The 15,312-nt window shown below is 39.2% G+C and overlaps 1 protein-coding gene across 1 annotated transcript in view; it reads left to right on the top strand.

Moving 5' to 3' along the window:
* Positions 1-15,312, top strand: part of LOC145492292 (uncharacterized) — a 41,789-nt gene that overhangs the window by 25,782 nt on the left and 695 nt on the right. Inside the window, exons 4-19 of the mRNA XM_081471706.1 lie at positions 1,970-2,209; positions 3,092-3,189; positions 4,397-4,455; positions 5,390-5,574; positions 6,479-6,592; positions 8,428-8,446; positions 8,998-9,040; positions 9,706-10,042; positions 10,413-10,523; positions 10,826-11,016; positions 11,676-11,798; positions 12,319-12,389; positions 12,968-13,008; positions 13,729-13,825; positions 14,278-14,377; positions 14,964-15,312. The exon at positions 14,964-15,312 is cut by the window's right edge and continues 695 nt beyond it. Of these exons, the coding sequence (XP_081327832.1) occupies positions 1,970-2,209; positions 3,092-3,189; positions 4,397-4,455; positions 5,390-5,574; positions 6,479-6,592; positions 8,428-8,446; positions 8,998-9,040; positions 9,706-10,042; positions 10,413-10,523; positions 10,826-11,016; positions 11,676-11,798; positions 12,319-12,389; positions 12,968-13,008; positions 13,729-13,825; positions 14,278-14,377; positions 14,964-15,029 (1,895 nt within the window). The 3' untranslated portion in view covers positions 15,030-15,312. The remainder of the gene's footprint in view (positions 1-1,969; positions 2,210-3,091; positions 3,190-4,396; positions 4,456-5,389; positions 5,575-6,478; positions 6,593-8,427; positions 8,447-8,997; positions 9,041-9,705; positions 10,043-10,412; positions 10,524-10,825; positions 11,017-11,675; positions 11,799-12,318; positions 12,390-12,967; positions 13,009-13,728; positions 13,826-14,277; positions 14,378-14,963) is intronic.

Genomic DNA, 15,312 nt, shown 5'->3' on the forward strand with positions numbered 1-15,312 from the left:
TTTTAGAATCATAGATGGATGACCGTTTTATTCTGATAAGTTGTGGGCCGGGAGATCAGAAAATCTGAATCTCTCAAAAAAGGAAAGCGCGATGGGTGCACGATCTTTTTACATTAAATTGTACATTTTGGTGAAATTGGATGTATTGTCCCTGGCGGACTCAACTGAACACTTCTTTTTCTCCTTCCAATAAGCCAAAACCTTTCAGAAACACAAACTTTTTCGGCATCAAATACCAGTACCCTTCGGAATTTTTCCAAATTGGAATGCCACATTTTAGTTTGGAAGGCGTTTTCTGTAAAATTTTGGATAAAAGTCATAAAGCCTACCTGCGAAAACCCGAGCTTACAAACTTTACATGTACGTGTAAGAGGTCCGTGAACTAAAACACCCTATAAAAAATCCCCCTGCAATCTTCTAATTCTGTTTCTAAGGACTTTCAATATATTGTAGTTTTGACATTTGACCACAAAGAGCATTAAATGGAGGGGAAGGAAAAAGCGAAATTTTCACAAAATAGCATAACTCATGATCAACGAAAATGTCTCAACGATTTTGTTCAGAATTGTGAATACTTGCATGGGTTCTCTGGATACAACCTATATTCTTCTTGTATAATGAAAAACGAATAATTTTTCAGTCACAACCTTTTGACCGTCGTTCCTTTCGAACAGTCGCTACTGACATATACATTTGACGTGTACTGACAGTGAAATGTTATAGGTTTCTTTAGGAGGTTCGTAAGTGCAAGGGTCCAATACAGCTCACGTAGATGACGCGTAATGTACAACACTCGAACATGACACGCTTACTGCCTCATTTACTAATCTGAAGGCGTCACGTGACTGAAGATACCCCAGCTAAAACTGAATAATATCCCAGTGAAATTCCCCAGTTTTCAAGAGATCGGGCGGGTGTTTGCAAAACATGTTTGAACGTTAATTAACACAGTAGCCTCCATTTGACATAACAAATATGCGCAGATATTTGCCATTGAACATAAAATGTTCCTCGAAGCCCGCAGTTTTCCTCGAGCTTTGCTCTTAGCAGACTGCTTCTCAGAAAATATAATATCCGAATATCGGAGCATACTTTCGCGCCAAATAGACTATGGTTCACTGAAGACTGGCATCCTGGTAAAGCAGTAAACATAGTTGATAAGTTAATAAAGATGGTGAATTTTAAGCTCGGTAATGAAATGTGGAGGTGAATTAATCAACATGACACGAGCGTGGGACAAAGAAAAATTCTAAGTCCCCGACAGGAATCGAACCCTTGACCTCCCGAACACCGGGCGGGCGCTCTATCCACTGAGCTACGAGAACTCATGGAGAGCAACGTCATTTAACTGAGTTCATATCTGACAGGTGTCCTGCATACTACTAGGATCAACGCTATCGAAGTCATCGTGAGTAGTGATAAGTTAATAAAGATGGTGAATTTTAAGCTCGGTAATGAAATGTGAAGGTGAAGTAATCAACATGACACGAGCGTGACCCAAAGAAAAATTCTGAGTCCCCGACAGGAATCGAACCCATGACCTCCCGAACACCGTGCGGGCGCTCTATCCACTGAGCTACGAGAACTCATGGAGAGCAACGTCATTTAACTGAGTTCATATATATGACAGGTGTCCTGCATACTGCTAGGATCAACGCTATCGAAGTCATCTTTATTAACTTATCACTACTCACGATGACTTCGATAGCGTTGATCCTAGCAGTATGCAGGACACCTGTCAGATATATATGAACTCAGTTAAATGACGTTGCTCTCCGTGAGTTCTCGTAGCTCAGTGGATAGAGCGCCCGCCCGGTGTTCGGGTGGTCATGGGTTCGACTCCTGTCGGGGACTCAGAGTTTTTCTTTGTCCCACGGTCGCGTCATGTTGATTAATTCACCTTCACAGTAAACATAGTTATAGTTAGTTTTTACTTTCATTTTCTTAGCCTCTTTTATTAATCTTTTAGATCCTGCCAAGATTGTTAAAGTTCTAAGTGAACATGAAGTTGCAGCACAACAAAGTGTATCACTTGACTGTGAAGCAGAAGGAAATCCCCAGCCGACCTATACTTGGACTCCATGTGATCCACAGCAAAGTGTGTGTCAGAAGAGCGTGCTACATTTCCAAGCCAGTGACCAAAGTGTCTACACGTTCACCTGCAAAGTGGAAAATTACCTGGCCAGTGATACAAGAAATACCACTCTTTGTAAGTTAGCAAGAGAAAAATTACTTGTGTACAAAAGGCTTTTCCGGCATTTGTAATCATTGACTGTCATGGAAATATTGTTACACGCATGTATATCATAGACAGATGTAATCTTTTATGCATAACAGTGTTAGTAACTCTTTGGTTACCCTTAACATTATATCAGCAGTTACATCATGTCCTCTCCACTAGCTCTCTTTGTACTTTTTTTTTGTTACATGCACTTGGCCAGCGCGGTGTATGTTTGCTTCTCACAATAGTTGACGTAGCCGTTCTTGCATGGTCTCCTAATAGGGACCTTAAGCACATACGACGGCGACGGCGAGGACGACGCCTAGTAAAAAAGTCATTTCTATTTTACTTTGGAATTTCGTATTATTTGGAACTATCTAGTGTGTCTGTCGCTATTAAAACCTGCCCCTGCTGAATACGCTACGAATGCGTTCAGTTCCAAATAGAAATACGAAAAACTAGCCGTTGTGGTTCACGTTGCCCAGAAAACGTAGAATTTGATCATTTCACGTTGCTTTTTTCAGGGGGCGGTAAAGAAATGTACCAAGACTTATAACGCACGTGCACAGCCATTACTCTGCTCGTTGTACCTTTTGTTTGGTGACGTTCTCGTTGTCGTTGCCGTCGTGTTTTGCGTAAGTTCCCTTTAATGATACACAAGAACCATCAAGCTTTAAGTTGGTGGTACGTTTACAACATGCAGCGTGGTTTTAGTAAACAACCAAGCTGAAGATATTATTCATTGTAAGGTTTGGGAGCATACTATCAATTTTTTTTTTTTAAATAAAACTTCGGCAAATTAATTAATTAATTAATTAATTAGAAGCGACGTCTCCGTGCTTGGATTGACTTGACTGTTTTGTTTGTTAGTCATAGCAAGTGATGTAATTAACGTGACCTTGGTTATCACGGGTGAAGAATGTACCGATGGGGAATATAATCAACTATGGGAGAAACTCAGCAAAACGGTAACTAATTTGTTTATGTAAGACACGTGTATGTCCAAACCTTATTACGCAGTCACCCTCAGGAAAAACTGAGCAAGGCTCGACACCGTTAATACATAGTGAGTGGGCAGGTGAATTGGCAGACAGGCTGGGCGGCAGTCAGGCAAGTAGAATCTATATTATGCGGACCCGCTCGGGACCCTTGCTAGTGTCCGCTTAATACAGGGTGTCCAATGAAAACAGGATCCCCAAGAATTGTTCTTTAAGGGGTCAAATAATATTCCTTAGTATTAAAAGTCTTTGAAAGAAGTAATTACGTTAGTCTAAAATTCTTATAAAAATACCTTTTCTTATCCCGGAATGGTTTACGGCAAAGGCCTTATGCCTTAATATGTTTTACAGTAACCAAAATAATTTTTTTTTAGTTTCTTTCAACGATGAAAATTAATTTGTAACTTTTTAAAACAATGGTATTTAATATCTAAGATTTTTCTTAACTCTTAAGGTAAAGAGGCCAAATTATTAATTAATAGCCGTAACATACAAGCTCTCTAAAAACAAAATCGAATGATAAAATGTCGCATTTTTGTTACAGCTCTTTTTTGTCGACAAACTTAAATGACCGATCTATTAAAACGCGGAAAAAAAAAACATGCAACTTTTTAGCAATATTCGTTTAATTTATAAAGTTAAAAAAAAAAAAAGAAAGAAATGACCATAAAAGTCAAGTTTAAGGTTTCCTCGTCCGCTTATAAAGGTGTCCGTTGAACACAGACAATTTCTTTTATAGTAAACGTGGGAAAAGAAAAAATGGGACTTGTACTGCTGTCCGCTTAATAGTGGGTGTCCGCTTAATATGGGCTCCGTCTAATACAGATTTGCCTTTAGTTGTTTTGTGAGGTTCGCGGGTTAGTTGTAATCTTTGGGCTGAACCGCATAATTCAGAGTTCATAATCAGATTTAGGAATAGTTGAAATACTGTGTAGGGAACATGACACTGTTAATTAAAGAAACGAAGGAACGACGTTGTCGATGTTGTTCTTTGTTACGGCAAGTTATATTACGGATTAAATTATTTATCTTGGCAGCACTTTTAGCAGTTTTAAGTGGAACGTGTTATTTGATCATTTTTCTTTGGTAATTCATAGTGAACATATCCATAGAATTAGCCCATTAATAAATTTAAAAATGAATATTAACACTAGTTTATTAAAAATGTTTATTTCAGATGGACAAGATCTTTGTAGGTAAACTGGGTTATGAGAGTGTGCAACTGAAAAGTATCAGGTATGCAAACAGTTTCAGATTGATTACTTGATCTTTAAAAATTTAAGTCACTTTTTATATTTTTTGGGGGCAGAAAACTTTCGGACGTTTTTTTCGGCACATCTCGCAGAGCGTGGGGAAAGGGGTCTGCAATGTCCTTCGTTATGACCATTGCAGTCAGCGGCTTGAGATGTAGACATTCGTAACGCTTCGTGACGCTATGTTTCTGCTAGTAAACTCGCGTTTTTTCAATCCAAATGTGATATTCAATTAAACGGAACCAATTAAAACCTGTAAAAGCAGTTATTTTCATTAGGAGCTCGTGCAAATGTCAAGATATTTTGGGCCTCGCTTCGGGAGTTATCTCCGGAAGCTTCCGAAAAGTCACGGAGTATCTTACACACCTGGAGACACAATGGTAAGGCCAGTCACCACGAAAATCGAACTGGTTACGAATTTATCTGTTTATCCACTGGGACGTCAAACAGAAAACGAACTCTAATGATTGTACATGTTCAAGGTCTTATTATGTAACTGGAAAAATTACTTCTTTGCTGAGAGCAGGCCAATTTAGCGTTAATTTTTAATCTCTACTGCAATGGAAATCAACGCGCCCGCTTTCGTGATTTTCCCAGTCATGTGATAAGTGAGTAATCGTATGAAAGCTCGAGCAGATTTACATTGCTTGTGATGTTTGAAAATTCTTTCAAACTGCACTCGCCTAAAGACTCGCACAATTTTGATGGAAGTTTCAAATATCACTGGTAGTGTAAATCGTTAATTGCACTTGCATTCATACGACTACCTACAGAAATAAATGTAAGTCCATTTCATTTGTTTAAATGCTTCGTTTTGTGTGAGATTTGACAATCTGAAAATTTATGAAGCGAAAGAATTTCCTCTTCTTTTGGTCATTAGTTCAGTTTGAACTTCCCTTTTCCCTTTTTCTTTCAAGATGTGGGAGTATAATAGTTGATCTGGCCCTGAAGTTCAGTTCCACTGTGAGAGAAAGCGAGGTTCTTTCTATTCTTCGAGATGCTGTAAAGAATGGAGGGTTTGGAGATTTCATTGTGAGTGCTATAACAGGCACACGAGAGATAACACCCACCATGGCCACAACACCTACCAGCTCATCTGACAGTATGTTGCCTCAACATATCATTTACATTTTGTCCTGTGAATTTGTTTTTCTGTTTTTCAGATGCCTTAACGAATTATCAAGTAGCCACGTGGCGATGCATGTATATTGTTGTTAACAATATTTTACTATTCGGCTAGCAAGTCGGACAAAAAAAGTTCTTCAAAAAAAAGATCAGAGAATAATAGAACTCTCATACTAAAACAAACAAACAAGCAGAAAATAATCTTTATTTAAGAACCACGAAAATTCGTCAGCTTAAAACTACCTAATACATTCAGTTTCTAATGTCCAGTATGATAAATATATTTGAACAAAAAAGCTGGTTTCCGCGAACGCCGTGCCTTATACATCTCCTTTGATTAGGCGTTCAAACTGCCTCAGGGACTCTGGTTCCCTTAAGTCACAAGGAAGACTGTTCCAAAGAATGGCACCACTATAGCTAAATCTATTTTTATAATAGTTTGAGCGTGGCAATAGAACAGTTAATTTATTTTCAAAGTCCCTTAGGTTATATGCGGTTTCTCGCGTCTCGCTAAATGAGCTTTATGTATTTTGTAATCTGAAGATATCTAGTGACCTTAGAAAAAACTGACATCTAAGACCGATTTAAAATGTCCAGCACTAGGAAATTAATACACTTTAAATAGTGGTTTGTGTTTACCGAGGTCGCACCAAAGAGTAATACACTGCTAGACCTTGCTGATGTCAGTCTCGCTTAAAACAACCAATAACAGACAAACAGAGGGAAGGATTGATGGACAGAAGGACAAAATAATAGAAAGGCAAGTTCGGGCAGCCAGCCATCCAGCCAGTCATAGAAGGACAGTGAGACATATCACAAGCATAAGAAATACGTTTGCTTTGAAAGAGATCTGATGACTTTTTTATCGGTTCTATTGACAGGTCAAGCGTGCGGAGATTGTGCTTGCAGCTGCACCGTATTGGGAGTTGTGATCGGTATCCTTGTTGTCATAATCATTGCTCTTGTTGTCTACATCTTGTGGCTTCACAAGAAAGGTAAACAATATTCCAAATATTCTGAGTAGGTCTTAACGGTGAATTCCAGTCTACTTCACTTGTTAATAGGTTACCTGGTTCTGCTAAACCTCCGACTTTAATCTTCTATGGTGTTGGATTTAAATGCTTAACATATCAAACTTACCGGCTTAACATCTGCCTCTACAGATTTTCGTGACATGTCACGCAGTCTGGGGTCAGTCAAAAACACGCTAATTTTCGAACATTTTCTTCTTTTTCGTGTATTCCATTTGAATTGCTATATTTCTTACCTTCGGTTTATAAAACTAACATATATAAGCTTTCTATACCACTGCATTTGAAGGCATTCATTAAAATATTTCGTTCGGGTTTTTTAGACTTTTGGTTAGCGATTCAGACATGTCGAAGAGACGTTCATGCCACATGCAAGTACTGGCTCTAGAGTCTGGGGCTAGACCTCCAAGGCGCATGCACAAAACTGGTCATTACCGCAGAATACGAAAAGAGGAATAAATTTGTCGCAATTTGATGTATAATACATGAGGTTTCATTATTGTTTGGGTTCGGGAAATGGGACTCGAAGTTTACGCGCTGGTGATTTTGTCCTCGCTGGCTCTTTTCGCGGTGGCGGTAGATGCACAAAGCGATTTTGGTGAGGAAACAAGTGGTCCAAAAGGGGATAAATTACCTCGGTTTACTTCCGAAATAAACAAGTAAATAAAAATGCGTTAATTCAAACCCGTTTCATTTTGTTAATGTTTTGTTTTTTCATCGAAATGATTTTCTTTATATTCATCTATTCCCTGTCGAAGAAGCCTGTTGAGGAACCCAACGACGAAAGTGCCGCACAGTTCCTTCAATAACAAACGCGAAATCACCATTTTCATTGAATATACGTTCATCCCATTTGACTCCCAGAAAACGGTCTAAGGCCTGGTTTGAATTAACTCGATACACATTATTTCCTCGTTCTTTCCGTGGATTCCCCTGCTGATGCAAGCCCTCAATCAAACACATCCTGATCAATTCTAATTTCAATGCGAGTTGCTGGATCGTCCTGTCGGCCAGAATACAACGTTCTTTTTATTTCACGATATAGCTCTGAGTGAAATAATTCCGCACGGTCGTCAAAAGAAGGAGCAGAAGGAATAAAAAGAGGTTCCATCCGTTGGAAAAGAATGTCATCGGTACCACACGACCGCAACTCATCGTACTGCTCACTATAACCAACATAATGAATTTTAACCCGCTTTCCGATCTTCTCCACGTCTGTTACAACCACAGAATAAAGTTTACCGTCTGCTTTTACTCGCAGCGTCTTCCTTTGGGGTGATAACCCCTGGAAAACCTCGTCTATGTATCGTTTTGGTGCATCGGATTCTCTCTTCACTCTCCCAGCAGCGCCATGTTTACGTATTGTTTACGTATGGAAATTATTCCCCAGTCCCATGGATAAACTAATGCGCAAGCGCATTACAGCAAATAATGCCCGCGCTAGCCTGGACGCCAATTACAGCAAATGTTCACGTTCGTGGGCAATAAGTTTGATATGAACAGTTAAATAACTGAAACAGACATGCAACTGAGACTAAGCTTTAATTCCATTTATCGGAAGTTTCGTGGTTTTCTTTCTTGTTTTTAAGATTTTTACGCCTTATAAATCCTTCATCAGCATTCCTTGCAACACTGACACCGAATGTGGCCCAAAATGAAATGTTCAGAGACCTCTGGTATCAGTTGAACTCTTGTGGGTTGCTTCCTAGGAAGGGGTAACGAAAAGTTTTATCAATTTCTCCATCCTTTCTCCCCCCAACTTGATTGTAATGTTAATCATTTCATTTTCCCCCTTTTAGGGACTTCAGGAAGGGATAGGTAAGCTTGTTAGAGCAGTGCATTTGTATTCGTTTATTTCATCACTAAGGTCTTAACGCTGATTCCGCTTAATAATTTCGTTATTTGAAATGTGTCACTTAAATGGAGAAATAAGATGTGGTGGCCTGGCGTTTAGTGTGCTGGACCCGGGTCGAGCGGTCTGGGTACGAGCGGTGGCAGGGTCGTTGCGCTGTGTTCATGGCCAAGACTCATTACTCTCACAGTGCCTCTCTCCACCCAGGACTATAAACGGTTATTGACGAATAACATGTTGGCAGGTAACCCTGCGATAGACTTCCAGCCCATTGACGGGGAGAAGCACAAAACTCCAAGCCCGTTCAAAAGTCGGTAGTACTTTTGGAGTAATGAAGCCTTTCATTTCACAGCATGTTAATTCAATTCTCACACTTACAGGCCTCATGTTGGGATCTGGGACGAATTCATGACAATGTATTTTGAAGGATCATACACTACAAATTGAGCTACACTGGATGTGTATTTGAATGTGGATTTTCTACATGAGAAAACTAATTTGTTGGTTATTTTTTTAGGGTAAATGGAGCGGCATATAATAAGGAAACAGGCAAAATGCATGTAGGTCTTTACGTAACAGAAAATTCAAATAGTCAATATAAAGTATTACACGAGTAGCCTTTTACTTGACTGCAATTGACCCTTTGTGGAGGGTTGGGGGCGGGGGAGGGCGGAGAATTTAAGACCATCAACCTGTCATGCAGAGAGTATTAAAACCATGGCTATGGAACCTAAAGGATTTGTAGCACGTTTAAACATATTTCCTTTGAAGTCCATAACATACAGAGATGACGTCATAGGACTTTATTATTTCTGAACAGACGCCATCTTTGAGCCATCTTGCATTCCATAAAGTATATTGTTACAAATAGTCAAAACCCAACAACGAAGGCTTAGAACGTCAAGAAGGTTAATGATTTTAAGTATGACAGAGAAACATGCCTGTGACAATACGGTTGCCATGAAAAAAATCAAAAGGCTTGATCGATGAAACACGATACTTATTTTTTTCCAGAGAAATTTTAGGAAAGTCGTAAAATTTAAAGTTCATTGCTTTAGCGCTTTTAAAGTTACAAGCGTTCGAAGTTTGAAGGGCCTCTAGAGTTTTCATCACCCCTCTGATCTGAATTAGTTATGCAGTCGACTCAAATCAACTTACATCTCGCTGCTTAGAAAAAGTAATTTCTAAACGTCAACTGCGTGTGAATAATTTTTTCTCGCATTAGACTCAAATGGAAATGGTTAACATTGGACTGGACGAAGATCCCGCTAGGATCCAAAATTCTGGAGTTTCCCTTCAAAGCCAATACACGTCACTGAATCAGGCTTCTCGATTTCCAAACGTATCAGAAGATAGAGGGAATAATGTTTCATCAAACGCTTCACAAAGCAGCCAATACGCACCTCTTCATCCGTCGACACGCTCCTGGGAGGTTCCTAGACAACACGTGACTCTAGAGAAGATAATTGGTAAAGGTGCGTTTGGTCAGGTTGCCAAGGGAACGGCGATAGATCTTCGAGGACGGCCCGGGGAGACGCTAGTGGCTATTAAAAAGTTAAGAGGTGTGAAATGCTTTAAAATATTGGTAAAATAGTGCAAAATATGTTATACTATACTAATCGTCCATTTCTAGCTTGGGGTTAAGGCAGACTTTAAAATACTCATTATGCTAATGAAATTGGTGCTAGCATTCCGTCACAGCAACATGGTTTGCGTGATATCGTGATGTCATTGATTTCATACTGATGTCAAATATTTTCAACTTTGTTTTCTAAATCGATTAAAGGAAAACAGTTGTTCTAACTTGTTGTTGATGTAATGAGGGTTTGTCCCCAAACATATGGGCATATTCAAGTTATAGTAGCTAGAAAACATCAATTTATAAATCATAAGTATTGAGTTTTAAGAATCTCATTTGGGATTATATTGTAGAGAATGCGCCCGAGACAGACAAGAGAGACTTGTTATCAGAACTTGCAATAATGAAACAGCTCAAGCCTCATCCTCATGTCATCAAGCTTCTGGGATGCGTCACTGAATCGGGTAAACGTTGGGATAAAACCCTTAAAGAAATGCTGCTCAGTGTTTTGAAATCTCTCTTGACTCTATTCAATACCCTTATCTTTCTTGTTGTTGAGTCAAGTAGATGAATTTATGAATGCCTTGCACTTACAATCACTTCAAAATAGAATAATTCTTCATTACAGCGTCATTGTGCCAGTGAAAATCAATTTGACCTCTGCTTTGGCTATATATATATATATGTATATCTTTGTCCAGACACGATCCCTATTATTGTTTAACATCACCAGTGTCTCTTTTCTTCTCTCTCGTTTTCTTCTCAGAGCCGTTGTTAGTGCTCATAGAATATGTTCCATTTGGAGACTTGCTGGGATACCTGAGAAAGAGCCGTGGACTGAATGACACTTATTACAAAGACCCGGATATCAAACCAAAAACAACTTTGACGTCACAGCAGCTGATGAAGTTTGCTTGGCAAATCGCTGATGGAATGTCTTATTTGTCATCCAAACGAGTATGTAATGTACTCATTTATTGGGCCTTTATGTCTTGCGCCCTTATTGGTCTATTGCGGATTTCACGTTATTGCTGGAAGCGTCTCACTCTAATGTAAAAGGAATTGACTAAAGTGTGAATATTTGCCCATAAAGAATTGTAATGATGATAACAGTTTTTCTTCACAGGACATAGTCGAGCCCAGTCGAACCCCCATTGAGCGGCCTCCTATTAAACGGCCACATCTATTAGGCGGCCAGTAATCAAAGTCCCAATGAGGGTTTTTCTATTGTTTTTACCTCTATTAAGCGACCACGGCCGTTTAATGGTGTTGAACTGAAGTTACCCTGGTCGTCTTCGCATAGCGGGAAATTTTCTAGGGTGAAAAAGGTCCACCTTGTATGTCTTGTATCCAATTTTGCATTGTCACTGATCTGTAGATCGTGCGGATGTTATCGATTTCTTTCTGTTTTTTTAACATCATATGATGTTAAAAGATTAAGGAACGCAGTTCGCTCAAGACCTTTATAACTTGTTTAACTTTTTTAATTGCAATATAACTTGTCGATTAAATAAACATGTACATGGGTTTAAAATCACGTCGAAATGTTTGAATGCTAGTGGTTCGCGACATTTGATTTATTTGTTTTGTCTGTTACCAATAACCTTCTGCTTCAGATTATCCACCGAGACCTAGCAGCTCGTAATGTGTTGGTTGGTGAAAAGGAAACATGTAAAGTGACAGACTTTGGAATGGCCAGAGATGTTCAAGGGGACAACATTTACGAACGAAAATCAAAGGCAAGAGTCAAGATGAAGAGTCCCAGAGACTTGTCTCTTCAAAACCCTTCGCTTGAACTGTTCGGGGGCAAGTCGTTGAGACAAAATGAAAATAATCCAACCGTAGATCAGTATTTATCTTTCAAAGTCCGCTTTGCTCTGACGAAGGGCTAACGCTCGAAATGTCAGCTTCATTAAGTCGCTATGGTGGTTAATTTTACATTCTTTATTGCCTTGGTATATATATCTCAGTTTTGCTCTTGGAGAGCAAAAGAGTGAAAAACAATACCTTTCTCCCAAGCTTTTGAGCTAGGTGTCCCTTTGCAATCAGCGTCCTCATGTGCATACTACAAGGGACCAGTCCCTGCAACATGTTCCCTCGTGTAAACTCTTTAAGAGACTAATCACAAGGACTATTCCGGTGGCTTGTAAAACTTTATAATTATACCGAATAATGGGGTAACTACAAACTCATATATCAAACCGCAGTACAGACCTTCTCGTGTGCTTTGTCAACTAAAAAGTTCTGGTCTTTCTCCAGGGGCGTCTCCCTGTTAAGTGGACTGCAATGGAAGCACTGCTTTATGGGACATATTCAACAAAAAGCGATGTGTGAGTACATATACCGTGATTCAACGTTTAACATGTAAATGTTTTTCATACAATGGCTTACTCCAGGACGACCACATTACTTTACTTGACTTATAATAACAACTTCTCCTGCTCATCCATGATAAGACAGAAAACTGAGATACACTGCACCAATTAATGTTAACCGATTGGACATGTCTCGGGTTGTTTGAAAGGTGGATAACACTATCCAGCGGATAAATCACTATTCAGCGGATAGCGTGGTTTGTTTTGTTAACACTTATCCGCTGGATAGCGATTTATCTTGTGGATAGCGTTATCCGGCCTTTGAACAACTGGGGCAAGACTGGTAGTGGTGAATTCGTCAAAGATTTTAGCATTTTTTTGCCTGAGGCAAGAGAAAGTTCTTCCAAATCTTGTCATACATATGCAAAACTTGCAAAATCATACTACTATTTGTAACGTCATCCCTTAAAAGGGCAGTAGTATAATAGCATCCAGGAAACAAGCCGAAGAACTTCCAATGCTATTATTTTTAAGTAACAAGGTTTATTTTCACCATGTCATAACTATTATTTAAACACTTATTTGTCTAACAGGTGGAGTTATGGAGTTCTCCTTTACGAGATTTTCACGATAGGTAAGCTAGGTAGCGGCTTGCACCTTCGTAGTTTGTTTCCTGCGAGTTTTCATAACACGCGACATCTGCTTAATCAACGGTCACGTGCTTCGCTATCAACATTCATCTTAGCGGCCCTTTCAGGACACAGAAGCTAACTTCAATGTTTTCAAAAGTCATATCTGTGGTTTGGAAGTGGTAGATTTCGATCCATATTTTGTTTCCTTTTTTTTTCCAAAGTTCGTCAGTGGTCGTCGTAATTATGATTTACGGCAGCCAAAAACATTATGGTTAGTTAGGGTTTGAAGTTCCCGTGTTGTTGAAAGGCGCGGAAACATATGTAATAAAGGAAGTTACAGTCAGTTTGGTGGAGTAGCTCCGTTGGGCTTTTACGCTTGGAAACTAGAGCGTCCGGGTTCAAGTTCCTGTCTAACCCTAGCTGGAGTTTCTTTACCAGACCCGAGGTCAACTCTTCGACCAGGTTTGTAAGATACCCAACTGGTCTGCTTCCTCTCAAATAGCTTTCACAATTTGTTATATCCTGTGTTCAATATTCGTTTCTAATGTTTGTTTTGTTTTCCTCGAATGGCCTCTCATTAGGAGAAGATACTGAATGATTTTTTTAATTATAATACCAACCATTTTACCTAAACTGCTGCAGAAATGGTTACAATTTTGAGATTGTGTTTATTTTAGAAGGAATCGTGGTCTTGATGTCTTCTATAAAATGTTCCCTTCCAGGTGGCTCACCATATCCACGGATGGATGGCAGAAAAATTGTACACTGGCTACAGCAAGGACACAGAATGTCGAAGCCACAACACGTGGATGAAAAATTGTAACCAGCTCTTATTTTTACTTTTTATGTCAACATTATTGTTGAACGTGAAATTAGTTGCAGTAGCTGCTTGAGTTCTACCATGTAATAGAATAGTCCTTAGGCGCCTACCGGCCAGGAGACGAGATGACATGAGATGCTAAATGAATACTAGTATCAAGAAATTATTATCCTGAATTTTCTAGTTCACCAAGAAGCCTAACTAAGGCATCAGCACCGCCGCCCCCCGCCTCCTTCTCTCTTTGCCTCTTCATCGTTCGCCTGAAACAAATGCTAATCCATTTAGGTTTATCCACCCGGCATTTTTTTTCCCCGGTCCAAAATTTCAACAATACAAAACACCTTAAGGGCCGTAGCCATTGGCTCGAACACAGACAACTAATAATCAGCATTAGGCCACCACGCCTCCTAACTGATGTAACCTCATGAGTTGTTAATTTATTCAATTTTAGATATGGAATAATGACGAAATGCTGGCAAGAAAACCCAGATAAAAGACCAATATTTACTGAATTGAGGAATGAACTCAAAGAAATGGAAAAGCAACACAAGGTAAAACTATGTGGGGTTGATTTTCAATTGTCAAAATCAATTTCAGTTATATAACAGTACTAGGGATGTTTATCAGGAGTTATAGTGAACCAGCCCAGACGGCTGCCGTTTGCGTTTGTTGTTTCCTACACGCTTAAGAAACCAATTGAAAGGATTGATCAGAGCTCATAGTAAGACCTGGTAATAGTTCTTTTCACCGACAATTTTCTTTTTTTTTGGAACATACTGAAATTCAACGGAGATGCGAGGCAATTTCGGGTAAAAACTACAAAATTGCCTAAAAGTACCTCTCATTCAAGGTGCATTATATTATGCATGATGCAAATAAGAAACAATTACCGTAACGAGCTATTGGATACTTGCACGGTAAAAGTTCCAAGAGTTCCAGGACCCCTTGCAAGCCAAGTGACTGTTTTGATTATCGACCTTATTGCCCGACACGTTTGTTGTTATTGGCTAGAGCTTAGCAAATGAGAAAGAATCATATAGTTATCTACCATACACGTAAATAAGGTGTCGTAAGGTAACACAGACGGGCAAACGTATCAAATGACCGATGACTCTTGTCATATTTTCTTCTCCGCAGAGGTTGATCAACATGGAAATGTATGACAAGCAGTTGTACGCAAACGTTGAAGATTTGGTCGTGTAGGAGAACTGAGGCTCCTTTTCATAGTAATAGTGCAGAAGGCAGTACTGACTGACTCTATAAATCTTGTAACAGTTACTCCCATAACTCATCAGAATTAGTATTGTGATGATTTCTTGTGGCTTTGGAATTTAGATTTTTAGAAGATATACATTTAGTTTCAAGTCGTTTTTTGACACTCACCCAAAATTTCCCCGGTAGAAAAAAAATAAACTTGGATGGAATTATTTCCTTGAGCTCGCGAAAAATAAAAGATTTGTTTGGTCTTGCTTTTACACAAGAAAAA

The sequence above is a fragment of the Orbicella franksi genome, chromosome 7, assembly GCF_964199315.1.
Source record: "Orbicella franksi chromosome 7, jaOrbFran1.1, whole genome shotgun sequence".
NCBI lineage: Eukaryota > Metazoa > Cnidaria > Anthozoa > Scleractinia > Merulinidae > Orbicella > Orbicella franksi.